This window comes from Onychostruthus taczanowskii, unplaced genomic scaffold (assembly GCF_017590055.1).
Source record: "Onychostruthus taczanowskii isolate IOZ18803 unplaced genomic scaffold, ASM1759005v1 scaffold39, whole genome shotgun sequence".
NCBI classification, from domain to species: domain Eukaryota; kingdom Metazoa; phylum Chordata; class Aves; order Passeriformes; family Passeridae; genus Onychostruthus; species Onychostruthus taczanowskii.
Genome location: NW_024501348.1, coordinates 5,765,263 through 5,790,441, shown reverse-complemented (window position 1 = coordinate 5,790,441; position 25,179 = coordinate 5,765,263). Strand labels below are relative to the sequence as shown.

Below are 25,179 nucleotides of genomic sequence, written 5' to 3'. Positions count from 1 at the left end.
GATCCCCTGGAAACATCCCAGACTCTGTGAAGGAAGTGAACAAGGGAACAGAAAGGCACGGACAGTATTTCAGTTTTGGCCCTCTTGCTCAGAAACCACCAAGGATGTCTGTAGAGGAGCACCGAGTCTTGCTAGCCGTCTTCCTTAGAAGACCGTGTTAAGAATGACCAAACATTGACTGCTGCCAAACATTTTGAGAGTTATGTTTTGAGAAGGGATGGCCTCATTTCCTCCTGCTCACAGCCAAAATGTACTCCATCCAGAAAAAACAGAGCAATGCACCTAAAAACTTAGGTCTGAAAGCCAGAAATTCCATGCTTGTGATGTGCTTTAGGATAAAGCTTTTATTACCCTGATCAAAAGTCCCTGAAATATTACCTGCAGAAGAAATCATATATGAAGTTTATGAGAACAGGAAGAGGCTAATAATAGATAACGCTCCAACTCAGACAAGACTAAATGGAAGAACAACTCCAAGTGCTACTTCTGTAAATACCACCGCCTCCAAGTACTGTAGGTTATGCCTACATGAAAGCACCAAGTACATACAAAAAACATGGAGGATGTTATATTTCATAATGCTAGGTCAGGACTACCTACTCTCAGTTTGGCACAGGCTAGTCATTCATGATTTTATTCTGAGGTGAAAGTTTAATAAAATGATAAAAATTCACACTGTACCTAAATGGTGAAACCTATTGTCGAAAATATTATGAGAAGCCATGAATTTAACAGTTCTAGAGAGACCAGATGACTACATGCATATAAACTGAAGAATACCATAATGTTTTCAAAAAGCAAGTCATAACTGTTTTTCCTTCAATAACTTCTTACATGAGAAACTGGCTTAATATTTACAAAGCAGTCTATGAGCAAAATGAGGCCCACTGACATCTTCTGTGCAAGAAACTCACACCTTTCTCTGCAGCACCATTACTGTCTGCTGACAGACCAAGTTAAATACACGTTGGGCACAATCCAGTCTACAAGACAATCCAAGAGAAAAGAGGAGTTCCACACTCTGCTAATTCTCCTTTTCCAGCTTTTCAGAGCAGAGCAAATATTTTGCTGGGAAGATTCTATTAGCCTTACCTTCGAGCCACAGAAGCATCAGAATGCTAAGTGAAGTTTTAGCTTGATGAAAGCAAAAGCAGATCAGAATTGTGCCAGAAAGTAAAATTACTCGATGCCATGAACTCAATGGCAAGGCTATACACGGAGAAAAAAAGGAAAGAGAAAACAGTTGCCTGGAATATGTCAACAGTTGTCATCTTCACAGAAGACGAAAGTGAAAAATGACCAACATGTATTCCAAAACTGCTTGGTGAGAGGTTGCAACTGGCATCATCGTGAGGCTTTAGAGGCCCTTAAGAGAAGGTCGCCTAAAATTAGAAGAAATGCTACAGCTATACTAATTCTCTGTTGAAATGCTACAAAGCAACTTGCCACTCAAACTAGGTCCTTCTGCAGAACAGAATTCCAACAGTTAATTTTCAAAGAAGCATTTTGCTGTTCTTTATGCCTTAACTGCAAAACATTTTGATTCCATATGCTGTCCTAACAGTCAAGACCTTACAAGAGATCAGTTTAAAAGCCTGCATATTTCCTTTTTTCCACTTACAGATTAAAATTCTACATAGTTTTCAGAGAAGAAAATACTAGGAAAAGTAACTGTGAAACTAGTGCTTTGTTACATCTTTTAATATCATTTTATGTTACACAATAATCACTTCTAACTAAATGAAGACACTAAGATAATTATGTAGGGCAACAATTAGATTAATAAAGCCCCTAAACAGACATATGTATACATATACATGCTTTTCTAGGGGAGGAACATCTAGATGTGCTGAAAAAAAACTAAGGGAGCTGCTATACTGGTGAAGAAGTACGTGAAATAAATCCAGATATTCTAGTAGTCTCAATCATGAAAACACAACACATCTGAAGGAGAGACAGAGTCTCAAAAAACTTCCAGGAACTGAACTTTCTTGGCTCATGTGATCATGGAGTACTTGACAACATTCTGGCCTCCAGTAAGCAAAATCTGGTTTTAGAAGAGACTTGGATGCCACAGCCATCCATCGGAATTAAGAAAAATAATTCCAATAAAAGCCTCATTAAAACCCACAAAAGTATTATTAAATGTACCACAGGATTAACCTTGCGCTGGCAAGCAGACTGCAACTTCTGATACCAAGGTCTAACATTTTGCATGTTCTGTCACAGGAAATAAATATTTTCCCATTCTCTATTTATTTTCTTTATTAAAAAGCAATGCTATCTTGCAGCTGGCAATCTCACCATGTAAATATTTGTCAACAAAAAAAGAACTCACATTTGTAATATATGCATTCAATACTGTGCATCTGAATCATTGTAAATGTAATACATAAAATAAATGTAAACAAATACATTCTTTTTGAGAAACATAAGGAAAGGGCTAAGTCTCATATTTGTATGTGCTGAGTGACTACACACTTCAGTGAGGAGGAAATCTGGTAAACAATTTCAAAGCTGACATACTTTGCCTTTTAAGACACTGCATCAGACCCAACAGAGATGCTTTAAAAATGGTTCCTAGTCAGCCTGATAGTTTCTGACTGCACAGTCTGTGACTCTGGAAGTTATTTCAGAGAACTCTGCCATGCCTGTGTAGCTGCAATAGCTACCCGGGCTTGCTCTGTTCATATTCTGATCAAAATGGCTTTTCCTTCTAGGAATGGCAAGATATAAACAGTCACCAACATTTTAACAAGGTCTAAAGTCTTCAGCGTAGCAGTGTTTGGCAATTTTACCTCCCTTCTCTGAATGCTGAGTTTACACAAGAATCTTAAACCCCTGGGTGTTCTCTATACAATGTAAAAAGTTGATTTTGGATTCTTAGAGGAAATTTCCATTGAGCTTTCCCATATTTATTCTTGTTGGATGAAAGAACTGTTGTATTTCAGAAATCTATTTACAGAAATAGATTCTTTCTTGGTAAGTAATCAAAAGCTGTCATAACTACGTACATGCCTTATGCAACTTAAGAATTTTTTCCTTAGGAGTCTAAATGATGGATAGAAACTTTGAACCAAGAAGTGATCTAGTAGATTCTGAGATAATGCTTTTAATGATAGCATGAGCATTACAATAGAAGCAGAACCCCATTATATTCCCAGCATAAGTAAAGCTTCTATTTGTAGAGGTCCAAATTCCTTCTCTGACCAACTCCCTGAAGGATCCTTTCTTCCTTCATCCTCCTCAACAGTTAGGAAGAATACCAGACAGACTGGACTTCTAAATTGTGTTTATGTAACAATGTGGTACAGGTAGGTGCATGTTACAGATCTGCTATCAGATCTGTACTGTTTACTGCTACAATAATGCTTTTATTTATTAAACTGGTGGATTTGAAGCTGAATATTCAGAGTAAGTAATGCAATCTTGAGTTGAGTCTGAATATTACAAAAAATGTCAACTATACAGATGAGTTTCAAACCAGTGAGTCAAGTTACTTTGCAGCTGGTTCTCTTGAGAAATAATGCTTAATCAGATGGTTAGCTGGTCAGTCATGAATGTTTATTGTAAAATTGCAAACTATTGCTTCAGAATGAAAACCTTTTCCTGAGCCAGAGTCCTTCTGTGACTGTAAGCATATCACGTGAGCCCATAAAGTCTTCTAAAAACACATAAGGGAGTCACAGAAGATTATCTCATTTAGTGATTCCACGAGACACCTACTTTTTGAACTCTAAACTAATTTTGTTGTTCCTTGCCTCAAGAACATATTTCATATGGCAAAGAATATCAAAATGAGGAGTAATGAGACCAGTGTAAGCAAAGACTTAATTTCTAGACACATTTAGATCTTCCTGGACGGCCAGTAAAATCACCATGGTGGTAAATACTGGGGCAGAAAAAGGAGATGACTAAGGGAGGCACCTAAAAGCCACAGATCATTAAGCATGTTTAAATAAGGATTCTTGAGGTATTTTTGAACTTTTTACTGTGCACAGAAGTGGGAATTCTTGTTTTCTGCAGTTGACCAGATGGTCCTGACTCATTCTGTCAGTCACAAGGCCAAAATGATTTTCACATTAAGAACAAAACCTTGGAGCCATAAGTCTCTCTGAAATATCTCCTGCTGAAGAATTTGTGAGCAGTCATTTGTTCCCTTACATCTTGCAAGCTTCTTACTTTTGATCAATGCCTTCACTGTAAAAAACCTATTTCTGTTAACAGCTACGCACATGCAGCTCATTTATCTCTTCCTTTGACAGAAAATTCTGCAGAAGGCTCCAAAGTGCTGTTCCAGTTTGCACATGAAGGCAGTGATATACACAATGTTCTCAAACAGCACCTCACACTCAGAGTTGATGTTCAAGAGGCAGAGTGAAACAGAAGTGTCTATCCTTCTTTTATACCACTTCCTCATCATTCTATAAATACAGATATTGTACACAGAATAAAAACACTCCAGTAACCAACCTATGAAGCAAGAAATCATTAAGCAATGAAACAGGCACTTTGATGATTTGTGATAATTTTTAAGATAACAGTAGATACATATATAATGCATGCTTAGTTTTACACATATTGTTTTAACATATATATGTGTGTGTGTATGTGTGTATGTATAAAACACCAATAACATACATATACAGGCAAAAGTCTATGCTTTTCAAGTTTCTAAGACAAATCTAAAACTAAAGTTCTATTCTTCTGTCTTCTAATGTGCAGCTAGGATTCTAAAACTATAATAGTTATTCTATACAGTATGAAACAGCACATATACCATACAGTTTAATATTCAGTCAATAAGAGTAAAAATATATTCATGTTTTAATGCAAATCAACCAACCCTTTGCCTTCCTAATGCAGATAAGAAATGCACAAACTGTTGTTCAATGTAGACCAAAAGTGTAGCTTGAATGATCTCAATTATTGCAGTTTTGGCTTACATGCAGCTGTTAGAAAACTCCTACAGAAATCTTCCAAGAGGAAAATAAGATACAATTACTTTTATTTGAAGTATAGACTCACATACCTTGGCCTCCGGAATGCTAAACCATATTGTTGGCAAGCCAGTCCCACAGTGGGAGTATAAACAATAGGCATGAACTTTTCAATGTCAGAAGCCAGCACTTTATAGAAAAGCTTTTCATTTCGATCCTGAAGACTCATTAGCAGCATGTATCTGTGGAGAATTACATATAATTAGACAAACATCAAGGGAACATATAAAGTAGATTTAGAAATAGATTTGGTGTTTGGATAAATAAAATTATGTTTGTTCTATAATAGCCTCTGTCTTATTGAAAGTATCCAAATTTCTCCTAGTCTTAACAGCACAAATGGTTCAGACGCAAAGCATAACAAACTGGTTGAGACAGAGAACCTGAAGCCATCACAAAGTTGTCAAACTCTACATACTCAGGAAGGTAATCCCTCTCAGGTATAAAACACTGTGCTGCAATTGAGGACTTGGTCTGTCAGAACCTTATCTGTGTATATCAGTTGTTCCACTTGAAATGAGAGCAGCATTAAATACAACTTAAACAAGCTTACTCACTTGCCCAAAGAAAACACAACTAAAAACATTAAGCTTTGCATACTCTTTCCTAGATAGAAATTTATCTCAAATCCAGACTAATACTTGAAATAAACACTGAAAAGCAAAGCTTTTGAAAAGAAAGCATACAAACATGGCTTCTCATCCCCTAAGCCTATGTTTGAGTTGAAATCTGCAATGTTATATCTCCTAACTAAAACCATTTTGAGGAAGTTCTATATTTATTAAAAAATAAAATCAATGAGGAAAAAAAAGAATCATATAAATGAGATTGAAAGAAAGTTCATGTTTAGCTTGACCTACTTTTTATTACCATCCACTTATATTGAATAATTAGATTGCTGCTTTAAGATACCAATCAGGAAGCCACATTACAGTGCTGAGTGTGACAAATTATATCAGTCTATGAGCGACTTCAAGTTATATCAGTTCACATAGGTATGACTCTGTCACTTTGTGAACACTCAAAATTTAGAAATTTAGTGATCTTACACCTTACCTGTCTATTCACTATTTTAGCAATGTTAAGTATTCCTGTAAAAATTAAGTAGTCTTCTATACCAATTGGCTTATACAAAATCTTTAACTTATGTATACAATTTATGTAGGTTTTTTTTTTTAATTTCCAATAGGTTACTAATTACTTACACTCAGAAAGTTTAATATGCCCATCATTCCATTACAAAGGTGTTGAGGATACATATGGAACACATTCCTTCCAAAAGCCTAAATATTTGTGTATTTAACTATTATTCATATGAACTTTCCTTCAGCATACTTAGGCATCATGTGCCCCAATAAAGTCTAATTCATTCTTTAGGAAGACACAAATATAGCCAGGTAACCATCTGACAAAGAACAGCTTAGTAAATCTGAATGCATTCCACTCAATCTTAGCTCCCTACCCCTGTATATCAGGGAAGCACTCCTTTTGGGATCTGTTCTGTAAACCTTTAACGAGCACTATAGGCAAGGCAAGCAAAGTCAGTTTGGCAGTTGGTGACTGTAATGAGGTGACAGAAGTGAGGCAAAACAATATCCCTGCCCTTGTGTCATGAAGGGTATTTCAGACCCTAAACAGATAAAGATCTAGAAACCAAATAGTTGCAGTGTTCTCTAAATACCATCACCATGAGGCAGTTGGAACTACCTTCCTTCATACACATTAGTTTTGAATGTTCTCCAAGGTTAAATTATATCCTGCTCTTGTAGTTCTCAGCTACAAATATACATACATATACACTAATTTTCTTTCATATTATTACATTTCCCTATAGCCTCTCATTTTCCCAGTATTTCATTATGATATAGCATATATTGCAATGTCCTTGAATTCTCAGAGCATTTTCTTTATTAGAACCTTTCTCCTGAGGATGACTATCCCAGCATTTATCCTGAAATACAAATTCTTGCACATGTAGTTGTGAATACACATGAAGACTTTCCTTTTGTCACTAGGAAACATTTAAAATGATGTTAGAGAATATCATGCATATTTTTGGCCCCCACTTTATACTGGACACTTCAACACCATGTGAGCCACAGCACCATTCCAAAGCAGTTGCCAGTTTTTTTTAACCAATTTCTTTTAAAATGAAGTGTGGCTTAACCTTTTCATCATCCTTTGTTATTACTCAGATCAAGCCTAGATTTTAAATGGGGTATAGAAATCTTTTGCAAAATAAACTAGAAAATTAGCAAAAGGCTTCCTCGGGGTTCAAATTAAAAACCTGTTTGTTAAAACTCTCCACTTCATTTTTACTGTCCTATAGCATTAAACTGGGGTTTTATTTTCTGGCTTGTATTTATCATGCCACTTTTATATTCATGATATACTAAAGAACTTGCAAAAGGAGTAACTGCATACTACTTATATTTTCAAATATTACATACTTGATCATATCCACATAGGTATAAGAAATACTATTATAAAGTGGAAAACATTTCTAGGGAACTGCAATTTTTATCAGGCTTTTTCAATGGCAGGCACATGTCTTCCTTCTCAGCATTGTAATTCGATTAGTTAAGGGCATAAAATTTCTCAAAAATTCTTTCTAAAGGGAAAACCAAAAATACTTCATATTCATTGTGGGGTTGTTTATAATACATTAGACAACAAGAATGCATCTTTTAGCGACATCCAAGTATCTACACAACTAAAAGCATGAAGTGCTTTTCAGCATTGTGTTTAAAAAATATATTTAAAATTCAGTATTTAATGGAATCTTTTACTGAAGCCCATATTTCATCAAAAACATAATGAAAACAAGCAATAAAACAGTGAAAACAATCGTTTGTGCTATAAGAAGGGAGAAAAGTATTATCTGTCCTCAAGACCAGGAGTCTTGAATGAAGATTTCAGGGACGAGTTTCAGAGGACAAAAACCAAGGTCTGGCAAGTCAGACAGAGGAGACTGCCAAGCATTCAAGTTTCAGTGTGTCACACTTCTCCCCTGGCCTTTACTTTACCTAAGAATGTTTCATATTAGTCTGCTATTATGAAGGGAATGAAATACGGTAGCAACAAAAGGATGTAAACCACATATCATCCAAAATCCAAAAGAAAACTGATATGATTAGCAGGAAGTTACTGATGACTTCTTAGGATAACTGGCTGGACTATCACTGGCATACACTTTACAAGGCAAAATGGAGAGGTGAAAATAGAACAAATTCCACATTTTTTTTCTGTTATCTTGAAAAATGTGAGAGGGAGGAAAGGCTATTATTTTTAACCTGTGTAAGACACTTAGCTCTGTTACTCTGCATCATCAGTATTTATATAGAATTCATTAAAGACAGGGAACTTCAAGAAAAAAACAAAATAAGGCAGTCTTCTCTGGAAAAGCAATTTGATGGCCCCTCTCCTAATGTTAGCACATCCAGTATAACATTTTACAGTGTGACTCTGAAGAAAGAAAAGCTCAGGCAGAAGATGTCACCATGCGAGGAGCAACAATTTCAGTATCAATACAGATCACGAAGAAAGACAATTAAGAACATACAGGGGAGAAAAAAAAATTTAATTACTTGCAGAATCCATCACAGCTTTTCCAAATTATGTTAGAGGAATCGAATTTTTTCCTCTTAGTCGTGTCCCTGTTGCCAAGTATACCAGGCAATTGACTTGCTGTTCCACATTCATTTTGTATATGAACTCTTGGTATTTCAGAGCATAACAATTTCATGCTACAAGTTCACAAAGGTGTTTCAGCAGTGCCAAAACATATCATGCCATGGCACTAGCTAGAAACTTAGCTTTATGAATTTACACACACCCTCTTTCCAGGCAAAACCAGGCAAATCCTGCCAATGTAAAATGCCACCATACACAGCATTTATGTTTCATCAGATGATACAGTTCTGTCTAACGTATTTAAGAGCTTCCACTTCTGAAATATCTAAATGCCTGTACTTAATCTTTTGTATTTGGACATAAAACACACAAGTATACACCTACTGCCAAGCTCTAGAAGGAAGACAATAGCCTCCCTTCACCTCTTTTCAATAACTGTTTCTATGAGAGCAAAGACTATGCCAGATGCATGCTGCAAGAAACACGGGACTTTTCCTGAAATTAGGACATTTACACTCAGTAGAAGACAATAACTGCATGCTCTTATACAAGATTGTCCTTGAGCACCTGGCCTTTACAGGGAGCCCTTGAGATTTCAAGTTCCAGTTAAAAGAGCCAAAGCTTCTGACACTCTTCATCAGTGAAGAAATTCAAGGTAAAATTGTGGTAGGATCACATTCACTCTTTAAAATTCTTTGATACAAGTATAAATATAGGAGACCAGAGTTCACATGTTGCCTTGAGGACTGAGCTCACCATTTGTAATGCACATGTTCTGCAAGCAGGCTCCTTACTGACATACTCCAATGAAACTGTCAGACACTTGACTTACAAACACACCTGCAAGTCAAGTTTCCACATGCAGATTTTTGCACGTGCAGATTTTTGCACTCTCACTTCACAGAAGAATTTTATCTGCAAAGGAGCCCAAGATGTCAATGTTTACAGTCTTAAAAGGAAGTATCTTCTTCATGAAAATGCTATCAAGTCTTTCCATCAGTGGTCTCAAATGTAGACCTCTGCACATAACACAGTGTTATTTTGCTAAAAAAATAGAGAAAACATCACAGCTACATAAAGCCCCAATAATACATGAGGAAAATATTTTTTTATCAAAACACAGCATGACATGAATAGTCAATTTAGAACTGCTGGGTGTTTAGACAGAGTATAAATATGATTTCTTAAAGAAAAAAATTCCGTTTGGGGCGTACTTGTGTATTTATATAGTTTAATACTCCTTAGGGATGACATGACTTAATTTGCACAATTGCATCAATCCAAGATTACCCCTGAAAACACATTTAAGTACTATGCAGTTGTGTTATGAAAGCATACACTAGCTCAGGTTGAAAGGGACCTCTGGAGATCGCCTCATCTGATCCCCTGTTCAAAACAGTCAGCTAGAGCAGTTTGCCCAGGACCATGTTCAGTCAGGTTTGGAATATCTCCCGTGGATGGAAATCCCACCACAGCTTCTCCAACATTACAAATGGGGCCATAACATTTATTCACACTGTAAGGGGAAGGAGAAGATTCAGATATTTGGATAAAAAATTACAACTGAGAAAAAAGTATAGACACATGTCACAGAATAAAACTGAAAAATAAACACAGCTATTCACTTTTTTATATGTTAATTACTAAAATCTTATTTGAAGTATTCTGACTAGTGGACACATTAGTGAGAAAAAAGCCTAACTTGCAGTAGTTTCAAGCTATTTCTGTGAATGGAAGACTTAATAGTTTTCTCAGTTGAACTGCATCACTAAAACCAAATTAACAAGAATAAATTTGTACTGCAAAGCTGCACAGTACAATATAATCTTTATACTAAAGCAGGCATTATAATAAAACTGGCTTTGTAGTATGAAATGGCAAGCTACAGTCCAATGCTCAAGACACATGGATGGAATAATTTAATGTTAGCACTTCTGTTTTACAGATGTTTGGTCACAGGAGCAGGAAACAAATTTCTTCCTGACCCAACTATGTATTTGGAAAAGAGAAAACCTATGAGCCAAAGAAGACTCATAGGTGGGAAAGAATGACACCAAGTTTTTGTTTAGTTAAGTATTTACAGATCTTAAGGTTAACAGGGGCAGTTTTGGAATAATATTCTCTGAAGCAAATGTTTGTGGTTACATTTATTTGTAACCACATTATATTTCTTTATACTTTTGTATTATTTTTGTCTATCATAACAGGATTAGTTACACTTTAGAAAAATATTTCCTTCCCCACCCCCAAGACAGACAGGTTTATCTTTCCTTATTTTTTGACATAATAAAGATAGCTGCAAAGTATTGCCACGATACTTGGAGACAGTTATTTATATTTCATTATTCCCACTGCAATCAAAACTTCAGCATACAGTGTTTTACTGCAGTTCAAAAGGCACATCATTCAAAGTTTCAATACTCTGTCATTTAAAACTGACAGATTAATTATTTTTTCCTTTCCTGAAGAAATTTTTCATTTTGGCAAAAAGCCACTTGAATATCCAGATTTTTTTTTAGTAAAAGAATAAAGAATTAAGATATTAAAATACTGCTATGCTGAATAGTTAGACCTGTGACATTCCATCTGTGGTATTTTGAGAAGCAGGAGTGTTTTTCTGCTATGACCTGAAGTAGGACCAAAATTTTTTGCTAGTTAAAAAACACATATAACAATGGGTTAAGACCTTTTTTCTTATGGTTTTCAAGCTATAGGTGAAGCGAAATTCTGGCAATTCAAGCTGAAACAAGCAGTTGGAACTGCTCTAAATGTCCTGAAACACATGAAACAACAAGGTGTATCACAAAGGAACTACCTTAACGCAGAGTTAAGGAGGAGAAGGGGACAGAAGGAGAGAGAAAGTGTTCTCCTACAGTAACATCAATGGTTGACTCAGGGGGCTTCATGAAATTTTACACTTTTCTGTATGCTGGAACTCAGACTCATAAACATTCCAGCCTGGGAAGCTACTAATCTGACAATAACTGACTGGCCATCCTGAGTGCACTGAAGAATAATTGTGGTGTCTTAACAAAAGACACCACAAGTGCAAGCTCTTCACTTGCAAGGAAGGCTGTCCTCATCCTATCCTGACTCCATAAAAAACAAAGGTTGTGGCAACTTTAAATTATAAAAGAGCCTTGCACCAACAGATGGGTACCTAGAGGCCATATATTGCATACTGATAGAAAGACACCCCACGACAGAGAAGAGCAAGGCACAGGAGGAAGAGATGAAGAAACAGTGTTTTGTTCTAGAGCCTATAAAATACAATTTTTTTTAGGAAAAAATTCTAGTATTCATAAATATCTAAAGCCCTTCCCAGTTTGTTTTTTTTTCCTTAAAAATACCCAAACACAGCAATTCTATGTTACATATTAGTTTTACAACATTTTACATGTTTACTATGTTTTAATGCATATGTATCTATATGCATATATGCATGCAAAGTCATTATTGACTTTTAGTTTCACTTAAGTTCATTTGCTTCCGGTGACCTTTGTATCATTTGGTTATCGAAGAAAATTCAAGTGAACAGCTCTGGAAGACTAAAATTTTAAAGTAGGAGTTTATTTTTTTTGAACGAAGTTTCCTGCAAAATAGGTATTTAGCTTAACAATTCCCAATAGTCAACAACCACAGTCTGAAAAAATACCTCAAAATTTCATCTGTACTACCATACAAAAAAAAGTAAGCGACCTGTGAACTGGTGAGTAGGATAAAGTTTCATAGACTTTACCTGTCTAGGTCACATGTCAGCCTTTCAAAATTCTTAAGAATTGTATAAACCTGAGCATCTTGACCAAGAAAGCAAGGTGGCAATAGTCCATGAATATTCAATTGTTGCCTCTCCTCCAAGGTAAAAGCCATACCCTGAAAAAACAAAAATAAAAATAAAACCCATGCATAGATGTACACAAGAGATAATTAATTTAAGAAAACTTCTGCAGCAAGTCATAGCCTGGGTAAAGTCAGCATCATAAAGTCTATTTAAAATTAAACGGAATTGTGCAAATATTTTGGGAAAAAGGTTTTACTGAGCCATAAGAAGACCTGTACATATATAATAACTCCATCTCAGCACAGAACAAGTTAACATCTCCTACACCACAAGAGTAGCACCTGCAAAACTGCCAAGTTACAACTGAAGAAGAAAGCAGCCATATATTCACTCCACTCATTTTTTGCTTTTAATGAGGTCTGTCTGTCTAAAATATCTTCAGAAATTACCCAAGCTACTCTAAGAAAGATGGTGCCTTTACAACAGAAACACGACTGTGGGTTTAGCACAGCAGCATCGAGCACTCTGGCTGCAGAAGTTTCACTCTGCTGTTTTAACTACAGCCAGTTAACTTGGTTACCTAGACAGGTTCTTTTTTGTTTCTGTTTTTGCTTGATTTTTTTTCTCAGAAATAGCCACCACATAGGGTTTATTCTTACAGAACAAAAATATATTACAAAATCTTCCTGTATCTTGCTAGGCTATATTTCGTACACCATTTTTAATCTAAATTTTGAAGTGGTTATGTCACTGTGACTTGAAAAAAGTAGGAAAAAAGCCCTAAAGCAACCCCATCACACTATCTGCTCTATGACATTAATGAAGTTGTTACCTTAAGTGAAATGAAGACTCAAGAAAAAGAAATACCTCACAATGAACACTTTAAAAAAACATCAAACATTTCCAAAATGTGTTTCTCCTTCCCTAGACAGGAAATGAAGGGAAACCAAGTTTAATAAAGATCAGTAACACTTTTGCTGTAGTTCTCCACGCATGCGAGATTTCAGAGGTTCCCAAATGTGTACACAAAGCCTGCATTTTTTTTCCCTAATGAATTTTCTGTGACCAGATAGGTCATGAATCTCTTCAGCTGCTATCCCATCTTGAAAAATCATGAAAGAAGGAAGACTCAACCCTTCAAGTTTATTCAGTGTTGATCCCTCTTATCTCCACTAGATTTTTTTGGGCTTAAAAAACCCACGTGTGCTCTTGCACACTTCAGAAACAGTTCCAAGTGACTGGACTTCAGGGAGCTGTGTAATTTTAATGGATCTTCTAGTGCTAGTAGTAAAGTGACAATCCAGTTATTCTCTGCAATTCTCCTTTCCCATATTTCCATTAGTCAAATGGAATGAAAAAAAAATTCTGAATGTCTGTGTTTGGCTTTACATTAGGAATAAAATATGGACTTTAATTACTATAATAGGGTTTCCCCTCTTACTGGAAAATATATTTTATTGTAAAACAAACAGATGTGTTACATCTTGCCAAACGCCTTTTTTAAAAAGTACTTCAGTGTGGAATAGTCTATTCTTCATGTATTACTACAGCTTTATAGTAAGTGTTAATTTCTTTGGTTCATTAGTACAAAAACACAGCACCTACCTACACCCTAGGATTTATATGGTTAGAAAATCCTTTACTTGACTATTCCTCTTTGGCAAAGATATTAGGAATTCTTCAAATTTCTAAGATTAAATGTTATTTTTTTTATTTCCCCCTTAGATCCCATATTTACTCAGAAGAAAAGAATTATTAAAATATATCACCTGATAATTTAATAAGAGAAGGCCATTTTATGAAATAAATGTCTCATATTACATCTGCTTATAATAGGGAAGACTTCAACTATGTAGGATTTATGGTTTATGTCTTGCACTAGCCTCAGATTTTCTTTTCTGCATAAAAATTCTTGTTTTTTCCTGTTTGAAGTGTTGTTTCCCAGCCGTCCAGCAGAGAGGGCTCTAGGTCCAGCTTGGTTTACATACTCCTTTCTCTCCCAGAGAGGCATATTTTGTGCACACCTGGTTGGGACAGACTTCCATCACCTAGCATCCAAACTATTATAAACGATTTGAATATTTTTATTCTGTAGCTTGTATGACAAATAAATTTTTAAAGAAGACCAACAGTATGACAATCTAAAAGCAGCATAAGGGCAAGAGACCACAACCATAAATATTAACCTCTGCCAAATTAGTTTTGATTTATTCACTTCTTTCTGCTTCATATACATCACAGAGATGAAAAGTATAGTTATTATTATTAATAAGTATAGTTATATAGTTATAATAAGTATAGTTATTATTAACCCTCCCAGTTAAGAGTCTGCAATTTTTCAAGAGTTGCACTTCATATATTTCCTTATATGCTCTGTTTTGCTTTTGGCAAAACCAAGTTGTTCTTCAGCCATCTCATTACCTTCCTTTCTGGTAGACTTCTTGATCAAAATTTTGGGCTGTTTTTTTTTACTTCTCCTTAGGCATAAATACCCTTTCAGACTCTCATTCATATGTGAAAAGCTCTGTGCATTTTCAAAAACTTTAACTCATTGCAAATAGACATAGAATTTGTCTCTCCATTTGTAATCTTGTGAAGTTTCGTAATTGTAGCAGTGATTTCTGTTACTGCACATCATTCAGTACTCTTTCATTATTTAATGTCTATCAGTTTGTCAACTCCACTCTTAACAGTCTGTCCTCTGCTCATAATCTCTAATTCCCCAAAGCCCCTCATCTACAATGTTGTTGTAGGGCAGTTACACATACATCAATACCCTTCCTCAGTTGCAGTACTGAACAAACCACAAAATAGAATAAACAGCACAGCACATCTTGTATCAGACAGATTTTTGTACTGGCTTTCAACCACATTTTCAAGCAGTGCATGAGAAGACAAAAAGCACATTCAAAATACTTCAAGAGCTGTCTCAGCCTCTGTTCACAGAGAACAGAGACAAGTTTCCTCTCAATAGAAACTAGATTGCCCTGACACAGGTTTTTCTTCAGAGAGAATACCTGAAGCTCATATAATTGCCAGGTTTATATAAACCTCTCTAGAAAAAGAGAGTGTACTAAAGCAATATGTGCATCCTGTCCATGCACTAATGAGATTCAGCTTCACTAAAGGGCAGCCAGTATTCATTGTAGGGATCTTTCTCCAATTTCTCCCAAGACCTAGCCATCTTTTGTTCTAGTAGATCAAAAACTTTCATTTTTCAAAACTCCAACTTATTTAGAAGAACAGCTCATCTCCTCCTGTTGGCCTCACTGAAGGTGTGCCACAGAAGTATTCGCCTAAGAGCGCGTAGAAGGAGGCTGGCTTAGAAGAGGAAACTATGTCCACATCCAAATTTCTCTGTCTCACTGACTTTCACCAGTCTCTGGAAGAGAAAAATCAAGGCTCTTAAGACTTCAGGGGTTCAGGAGACAACCACCACCAGCAGTACTCAAGCTCAAGTATTCACATGTATATTTGAGCCTCCGATGTCTGTGAAGGTGGAAGGAAGAAATGAGGAGGAAGGTGAAAAGGTATAGCAAGGATATATATCTAGAAGCACCATAATCTCTGAATTGCTGGTCTAACATACTGCTGGAGGAAAATTACAGTCTCTAGAGTATTTTGAGGATGGACAAGTAGGTTCATCACTGTCTCAGAGTCCATCAAAAAGTAAAACTCTGTTAAAAAACTCATTCTGTATATATAAATCATAAAGGCGCAGTAAACAATTTTCCATGATATTGTGTAAAAAAACACACAAGTCTGAGGGACTCAGATGTGCTCAACATCTGCTGCCATGGCCAGAAAGAGGAGAGATGGCAGCTCGCCACTCCTTGCAGGCTCTCACCACAGCAGTTGGTATCCCTGAGCAGAGGCCAGGGAGCGCTCTGCCAGACAAAGCTCTGAGAAAACCTCACAGCTGCCTGCAATACTTGTCTGCTTACGATCTGAATAATCTTTTTGAACAAATGAACTACAGAACCCCACAATTCCACTCTTAAAAATTCTGTTCTCAAAAACAAAAAAAAAGAAGGACATACAAACAAGATTAATGCTTTTGTTTGAAAGACCAAAAACATTCTCCAGTTACTAGGGAAGAGTTTTTTCCCCAACACACCCCAAATGAAGACCCAGTGGCATCACTTCTAGTTGCCAGTCACACATTATCCCACGCTGTCACACATCACACCACTTCATGTACAAGTCTCCAGGAGAAATTCAACTGCAGAACTACATGCAGTCCTTAGGAAACCATGATCTTTGGTATGCATGACTGTTTGCAGGCAATTCTTTTGCTGGTCAAGCTGTAGCCTTCAGCAATTTTGGCTTTTCATACTACACTAGTACTGTTAGGGAGGAATCCAAGTCAAAATTAGTTTCTTTTAAGGAAAACTTCTTTGGCTGAGGAAGCAAAAAAATGTATGCATAATCCTGCTAGGTATGAGCTACACAAAACCAGTTTCAGGTTTTGATTTATTCACTGATTTATGCTTCATATACCTCACAGAGATGAAAAGTATAGTTATTATTAACCCTCCCAGTCAAGAGTCTGCAATTCTTCAAGAGCTGCAATAGTATCAATTATAAACCCTAAATGTTTATGGCACCAACGTCATAAACATTTAGGACCAGAATATGAAAAAAAACCACACAAACAAATGCACTAAAAACACAACTCTGCAAAATTTCACACATTCAAAGAAATTTTTACAAACCTCTATAAAAATATAGAACATATGGGTTTTCAAGCATTTTTAGCTACATTTAAGAGTTCAATGATCTGCAAATCCCTTTGAGATATTTTATATAATGTGTTTTTTTAAAAAGTCACCTTATGAACAGGCAAAAATAAAGTTTTACAAGCATTTCCTCTCCATTTTTCATTTTTATTCTCCAAACATGACTCCAGAGAAATTGGATAAATACTTCTAATACTCCATGTCCAACACTCGTGTCAAGGCAGAATACACCAGGAAATACTTAGAATAACTAATCTGAGCACAACATTCCATAATGAACTCATTCTGCTGAAAACAAATGTGGTTCATGGCAAGCAATTGGTGTTGGAGCAGTACATATAGCTAAAGATGTTTCTTCTGTTTTCTCTACCCATACTTGTCATGACTGCCAAAAAATATTACAAGCAGAGGCAGCTCATGCAGCTATTTGGGTGAACATCTCTTCTGCAACCAGGGCTTCAGACCACACCAGTCACAGGAAGCACCCCAGTAGGTAAGAAAAGGGACTGGTTTTCTTTTTTTTATGGTGCAAATTCACACACAGTTTTCTGTTAAGGTGGTTTCTTTTGGACCTGAAGAAAAAAATATTTCTGCAAAATGTCAATTTGCATTAACTTAGAGGTTCGTGTTTCTTCTTAAGAATATTTGCTGTTAAGTCTACGTACAAAAGAATAGCTGAATAGCTTGAATATCTGAATCTCATTTCAATTTTAAAAAAACCAAAATCCTCATTATAAAACTTTTGGAGAAAAAAAGGAAATCCTTTCAAATTATGTTTATGAAGGCTGGGAGAAAGACGACAAATACAAATTGATAAGAAGAAAAAATATGCTCAACAGCAGAAAGTTATCACAGTTCAAAGATGAATAGCATAGAGTTAAGAAATGAAAACTGAATATGAAAATACAAATTTTCTGCTGCAATCATCCGGCAACACATACAGACGACAGCTTTGCTTTCAGAACCAAAGGACATCAATAACCATTTATAATGTACACTTTATTTAAAGTATTATTAGACTAGAAGTAGAAAAGTCACAGTGTGATAGATCTGCTATCTTTCAAAAAAGTTATTTTTCCCCAAAACTATGCTGAGGTTCTCTATCAGGCATTTTATGAGGCATATTGGTTAGTTCTGGATTATGCCTCTCAGATTAAGGTTTAAAAATCAGTACACTGACTAATGATTTACAGTCCATTTGATTCTCTGGCAGAGAAAAGATGGTTTTCTTGCCTTTCTACAGTACCTAACACACAGATCTTGTCTTGGCCTACAGGTAAAATCCCTGAATTAGCAATGAATCCTGCTAATTAAGTGCCTTCACTGGAGTTTGAAAAGCTAGACACAGACAGGCATCTACCCTGGTTAAGATGAGGAATGAGAGAAGGAAGAGAAGGAAGACTGGTGAAGAGTAAACAGCAGAACCCAACTGAGATATAGCACTTGTGCTCCTTTTCATAAGCCCCCATGCACAGGAATCCATCAGGACCTGTCAGACTGTGAGGCATGCTGAAGGTAAATTAAAAATTTTAAAAAATACAGTAGCTGATGGGCACAGCTCTGAACATACAAGAACAGAAGAAACTGTCCTAATTTCAGCTATAAAATGCCCAAAGGCACATGGCTTTATGCACTTTTCTTTAAACACAGCTTTTTAACAAGTACTTCAAGTGGAAAAACTATATTGTGACATTTGGCTTTTTGTATTTCAAAACTATTTTTCTAGATTTGTGTGTTCAACACACTGCTGCAGTGTGTTGAACACACAATTTTTTCCCCCAGAAACATCGAGTGACCTGAAGCCTACTCATAGCTCAGTTCTAAGTCCATAGGATTTTCAAAAGCAAATGTAAAAAGTCAAGTCAACAGGGGAAACTGAAACAAAAGTCAAAACCAGCTTCCAACAAGTGAAGCCCAGATAAATACAGTAGCTAATACACACACCCATGGACTTATGACTCAAAACAAATGCAGATGGCCAGAAGGAGATGAGACTTCTCTTGGCAAATTCATCCTGGGAATGTGTAGGCAGCTTGGCAGCCATGCCGTGAGCTGATACGGTGATTGCACACAAGCATGATTCAGACCAGCACAGTATAAATGACACATCACAGCATTCTTATTTTTACAATCCTTTAAGCTAAGGTAAACAATTATCTGGACCTAAGCAAGCAAACCAGTTTTAAGAAATTATTTCTATATATGTGTTTTATTATACAGATACAGAATAAAATCTTTTTGCATTGCATAATCTCCCCTCACCCTAATTGTGAGAAGACTGTATTACACAAACAGCAGACAGTAACAAATAATCAGTATAAGAAGTTTACCAAGATAATAATGTACAAAAATATACTGCATGCTGTGCTTTAATGTAGGATGATGGCTTGGGTCTAGTTAAAATTCTAAATTTAGTTATTCATAAGCAATATAGGCACCTATCCATCCATGATAATTATAGGATAAAGTTAAAGCTCACTCTAGAATAGGTACCTTGCAATCACTAATCCAAATTGCTCCAATTACGATATTGACTGCAGACCAAATTCAGATTTGCACACATAAGCACTTAGCGAGAACTGGGAAGCTCAAAGGTATTGGAACAATCAAGATTGCTCATTATGGCAATAGTATCAACTATAAATCCACTGCATAGCAGGCTATCACAGCACCAGGCAACAGCCAGGCACAACACTCCTCTGCATCTCAGGGGGCACTAATTGCCTATATCTGGCTGCTACATCAAGCTCTACCATCCTTCTGACTCCTCAACCCACATGTCCTGTTGAAAAATCATGCTACTCTGAATTATTCATACTGTTTGGAATACTTAGTCCCAAAGCAGCTAAAGAAATTGCTAGAGCTGCATTTGTACACTTTCAAATCAGAGCTGGCTGTCTCAAAATGTGGCTGTCTCCCTATTGCTGCTCCCACTTTGGAGCTACAGCGAACACAGGCATGAACAAACCGGGAGCTGGATCAATGGATGTGGTTATCTTTCATTAACAGCAACCTGAGTCTGTTTGTAAGAGCAGCTAAATTAATAACAGACTTATTAACTAATATCAGCTGTGGTCCGTGTGTCTCCTGACTCAATTCCCTAGCAGAGGTATTCCACAAGTGGAGAGAGACCTGTCTTGGCTCTTTTGGTTGCCCCTAGCAGACAAGAACAAACAGCTGCCTAAAACACAGTTTAAACTGTAGAGCCAGAGAAGCTGAACAAATATCCTTATGCTGGGGTTTGGGTATGTTGTGTGGCTTTTTTTTTGGTAGATTTTTTTTTTGTTTTGTTTTGTTTGTTTGTTGTTTGTTCATGGATATTTCCTTTTTTCATTTCCATGAGCCATTTTTATTCTTTTATAACTCCTTTGGGATATACTGAGCCTCAAAGATTACTACTCGGGAAAGAAAGCTCTGCCTATGGGAACCAGCAAAAAGAGCAGTTTACCATATCAATTTGTTGAGCATGTTCTTAGGACAGATTTGAATTTTCAATACAGCTTACCTATGTTATAGATTAAAAGCATTGGTTGTAGCCACTTCAGAGCTCTAGGCCCCTGGATGAAGCATGGTAACAAAAATAATTTTGTTAATTACCAACTTTGTCAATAGTGTCTTCTAAAGATATATCAATGTGCAGATTTATTTTTAGATATTAAATTTATATAATAATAGCATAATAAATTATAATTTGAACAATAGTTGTTTTTAAAAAATAAAGATGTAAAAATAAAAGAAAGTGGTTTTACTAGACCATATCTGAAATTCTACTTAAAATAATAATTTACTTGTATAGTAGAGGCTATGAGTCAGTACCCTATATCGGTAATATGTAACTCCACTCAAAGGATGCTTGCAGTGCTATCAGTGGGATAACTGACATGGAATTCCTATTTGCAAAGGGAATTTAGATGAAAATAGTGACAGCTGACATAAAATATATTGTTAACTAGAATTATTCCAAACAAAATGCCAAATAATACCTCTCTAACTGTACAATTTTACACATAAAGCACAGTCACCAGGCATGCAGTCTCCAATATACAATATTTACATTTGCAAAATCAGGTGTTATTTGAGAGTCAGGCATGATTTCCATGTAAGTAGGAGAGGAATTTCAGTAACGGCCAAGAATTCCATCTGTCTGAAATAAGTACTTAACCAAATACAGGTTAGTAAGCCCTGAAATCCTGAGGGGATTTGATAAACCTGATATGCTTAACAGATTTTATTGTCGCCTTTCAGAGACTAAACAGATTACCAACTACTGTATTCTGGGCTTCTGATAGGACTAAGCAACTAATTTCATTTCACTGGCATGACAAACAACTAACAAAAATAAATATTTTAAATACTGTAACACAGAGTTGTGTAGAGCAGAGAACAATCTCAATGCTATGCTCTTTGTTTCTACTACTACAATTGTACACTTTCTCCCTACTGTCCCAAGTGGTGACAGGGGCACTGGCCAGCCTGGTGAACTACAGAGGTGTGACCTGAGAGCCCATGGCACTGTCGTGTTGAGCAACACCAGGCACACAGATTATTGGGTTACTCATGGGTAGTGTACTGTTTTACTGTGCCTAAAGTGACGTGTCTACTCAAAATTAGTCCTCTGGGCAACCTCCAAAGACTGAGGACAGTCTGAGTGGGATCCTAGGTGGTGCCCTTTTCTCTTTTTTAGGATTACAATGAACTATTTCAGTCAAAATAAATGGGATTAATACTTTCCATTGTCATAGGTAATCCTATAGTTACAGCATTTCTATTACCACAGCCTGGTAATGTGATCTGTAAGCCTTTCTGTCATGTACATTTATTGTATATATTGCATACCTATCAAGCATCTCTCATTCCACAGATGGAAACTTACTTTCCTTTAATTATCTCAGTCTAAGGGTGGTAGTACACGTATACATGAAAAAAAGCCTTTGTTTTGGGAGCTTGTTACATCAAATCTTGGCATTTTTTCTCTGAACTGAGTAGTACTCTAGAACAAAGTGTAAAGCAACATGCAAAATTTACACTCTGAATGTATCTGATCTATAAGCACAGCCTGTCCAACAGGTAGACAGTCATTCAATTTTTGCCATAACCATAGGCATTCTATTTGCAACATTCTCTTGCAAATAAAGTACTTTCCTTCTTGCTGAAAAGTCACTGAAGATTCACGTAATCATGAACAAAGTGACAAACAAATTTGCCAATTTAAGACTTTGAGTAAGCTCACTATTATTTTTCCATTTTGAATTCTTAAACATTCCATGTAGTCATCAGGAGCCACAGTCATTACTAGAACCACAGGCTGAGACTATTACAGCATCTGAAATAGCAGTTGTGAGATAAAAGAATACACATTGTCATACACCTTCCTGAAAATTGTAATCTCACCTGAACTTTGCTAAAATTTTGTTTGGTTCCATCCCTTTAGAATAAGGAAGGAGGAAAATACAATGAAGGGCCAGATTGACTGGAAAGGCAAACTATTTAAAACTCAACAGGGAAAAAAAGACACAACCAGTCTAAAACTTTAGTGTGAGCTCTGATTTTGCAACCTAAAACTGTTACTTAACCAGTTCCACAGAGACAGCAAAGTCATGCAAAGCCTTCCAGAGTATGCAAAAAGTTAGCTGATTGAAGGAAGATATCTACTAATGGCAGAGCAATTTCATTTAAATTTGCTGCACCAGCTGCATTCATACAGCTCTGCTTTTGCCAAGATGCAACCTGCATATCAATAGTATCTGCTTGCATAGAAAAGATTAGACTGAAAAAAAATCACAGAAAAAGCTGTGATAAAATAGGGCATATATCACTTTTCTTTTTATTTGACTGCTCTCCAAAAGAGCTTGACTCATCAAAGCAAATAGTAGACTGAAGTGAGCATTATGGAAATAAAATCTGAGTGGCAGCTAAGGAAAACAGCCCTCTGAATTTGCTATCAGGCACACGAGTGCTACCTGAAAGAAAATTCGAGAAGGTGAAAAAATGGCAAGAATCCCCTCTCAGGAGACCTGATGCATTTCAAGTTGCTACCATTTTCAAAGCAAACCAAGGATTAGTTGTTCTTTTATCTAACTGGGCTACACACAGAAATTCAAGTCTAAAACAACATGAAAAGCAAAATTAGAAAAAAAATCCACCAAAAAACCCCAAAACAAAACAGCAAACAAACCAAGAACCAAACCTGTATGTTAAAAAACCATTTTCTATGTTGATGTTGAAAAATGTAACCTGACAGTAAATATTAAACTCAAGTCTATTTGAATCTGAAGGAAATATTGCTCCTCTATTCTAACTGTTCATATTTCCTATAATCTAATTATGCAGACCCATTATAAGATTTTTCTAGCTAGATAAAGAATAACTGCTCCCTTCCCTAACAGAAACTATGATGCCAGAACTATCACTTGTATAAAATGAGAATATCTTGTTTAAACCTAATTAATCTGGAGTAAGCTTTAACCACTGTCCTTGGTGTAAGCTTGTTCCGGGCACACTGAGTTAGTAGACCTATAAACACAGCATCTACACAAGATAGTATGGAGCAACCAGGAACACAGAGGAGGAAGAAGTTTTGAGACAAACTGGCAAAACAGAGTATTTTCAGACTAATAGCTAAGGCATTTCACAAAAAAAAAAAAAAAAAAAAAAAAAAAAAAAAAAAAAAAAAAAAACCACCAAAAAAGCATTTATGCAGTGAAGGCAGAGTAAAATAAGATGACAGATCTAAGGAAATACTTTGAGTAGTATTTTTAAAGTCTTACATGGGGTTCTTAAGCTTAAGATACCAATTCGCAACATATTTTAGGCAACAATGAGAGATGCACTCAGGTTAAGAAAAATGAAGGATCCTCAATTTTCACCAATTTTATAACCACTGAACTACAAAGTAACTCTGCCCATTTCATAATGTTAATGTGTCAACCAGACCAGTAACACCAATATTAAGCCCCTTTCATGCAGGATTGAACAAAAAATCCACTAAAAAACCCAACTCAGAAAGACTTTTGTATTCTATTTGTTTATTAACTTCCACATTACAAACCAGCACACTCAACTTATTTTATTAGTTCCACAATTTCAAATAGAATATTCTTCTTACAGAAAATGGAAATATGCAAAAGACCAGAGATACTAAGGGTTATATTAAGAAAAAAAATCCCGTCCAACAAAGTGCTAACTGAAATCCACATCCCAGTGGATCCAAAGGTGTTGAACAAGCACCACCTCCAGCCCTGATCACCCAAGGGAAAGTTTCCTGTGGGGCACATTAACTTTCTGTGCATTGTTATGCAAATGGAGGAGGGAGTGCTGGTTTGCTGCTTTAATTAAATAAATTTTAGTGTTCACCAGGTACCTGCCAGTTAAAAGATCAGCTGAGGAAGAAAACCATAGTACAGAAATATTAGTTCATCTAGGGCAGGCAATGTAGCCATAGCCATCACTGGGGTTTTGTTAGTTTTAGTATTTCTACACATATTTGAGAGTATATCTTATTTCCAGGCTTGGAGTAAGTAGATAACACTTCAAACGCATTTGCTGCACACTATTACAGGAATTCCCACGTGAGAATGTCAAGGATCTGCACTGTCTTCAAGGGCAAAAAACAGGGAGATAAGAAAAGAAACAGGAACAAGAAAACCCAGCACAGACATATTTTGACGCTAACACAAAATGTTCCACGTCTAGGTGTCATGCTTTTTCTCTAGAAGATTAAATAAAGGATCACAATAAAATGGCTGAAAAGCTCATATAACAAAACACATATTTTGTTTCTGAACTCAGATGGCAAAACAAAGGGAACCAACAGTATTTCAAAGAACACAAAAATCTGCTCTTTAGTTTTAGTCAACCGAATTGCCTTTGGGGGGTTTTAGACAGCTTATGGTAGGAACTTTAAATGGAAAAGTAGACCAAATTCATCGTGGCTATTGTACCTTGGCTATTTATACTGTAGTGACACTGCCAGATGCTATTCACATGAAGGCATAGGAGCCTTCAGACATTCACAATCACTCCTGAT

General features: G+C 36.1%; 1 protein-coding gene across 1 annotated transcript in view; it reads right to left on the bottom strand.

Annotated features, from left to right (window-relative positions):
• Positions 1-25,179, bottom strand: part of ME1 (malic enzyme 1) — a 155,475-nt gene that overhangs the window by 103,117 nt on the left and 27,179 nt on the right. The window contains exons 2-3 of the mRNA XM_041412404.1: positions 12,373-12,506; positions 5,033-5,182 (exon numbers count right to left, since the gene is read on the bottom strand). Of these exons, the coding sequence (XP_041268338.1) occupies positions 5,033-5,182; positions 12,373-12,506 (284 nt within the window). The remainder of the gene's footprint in view (positions 1-5,032; positions 5,183-12,372; positions 12,507-25,179) is intronic.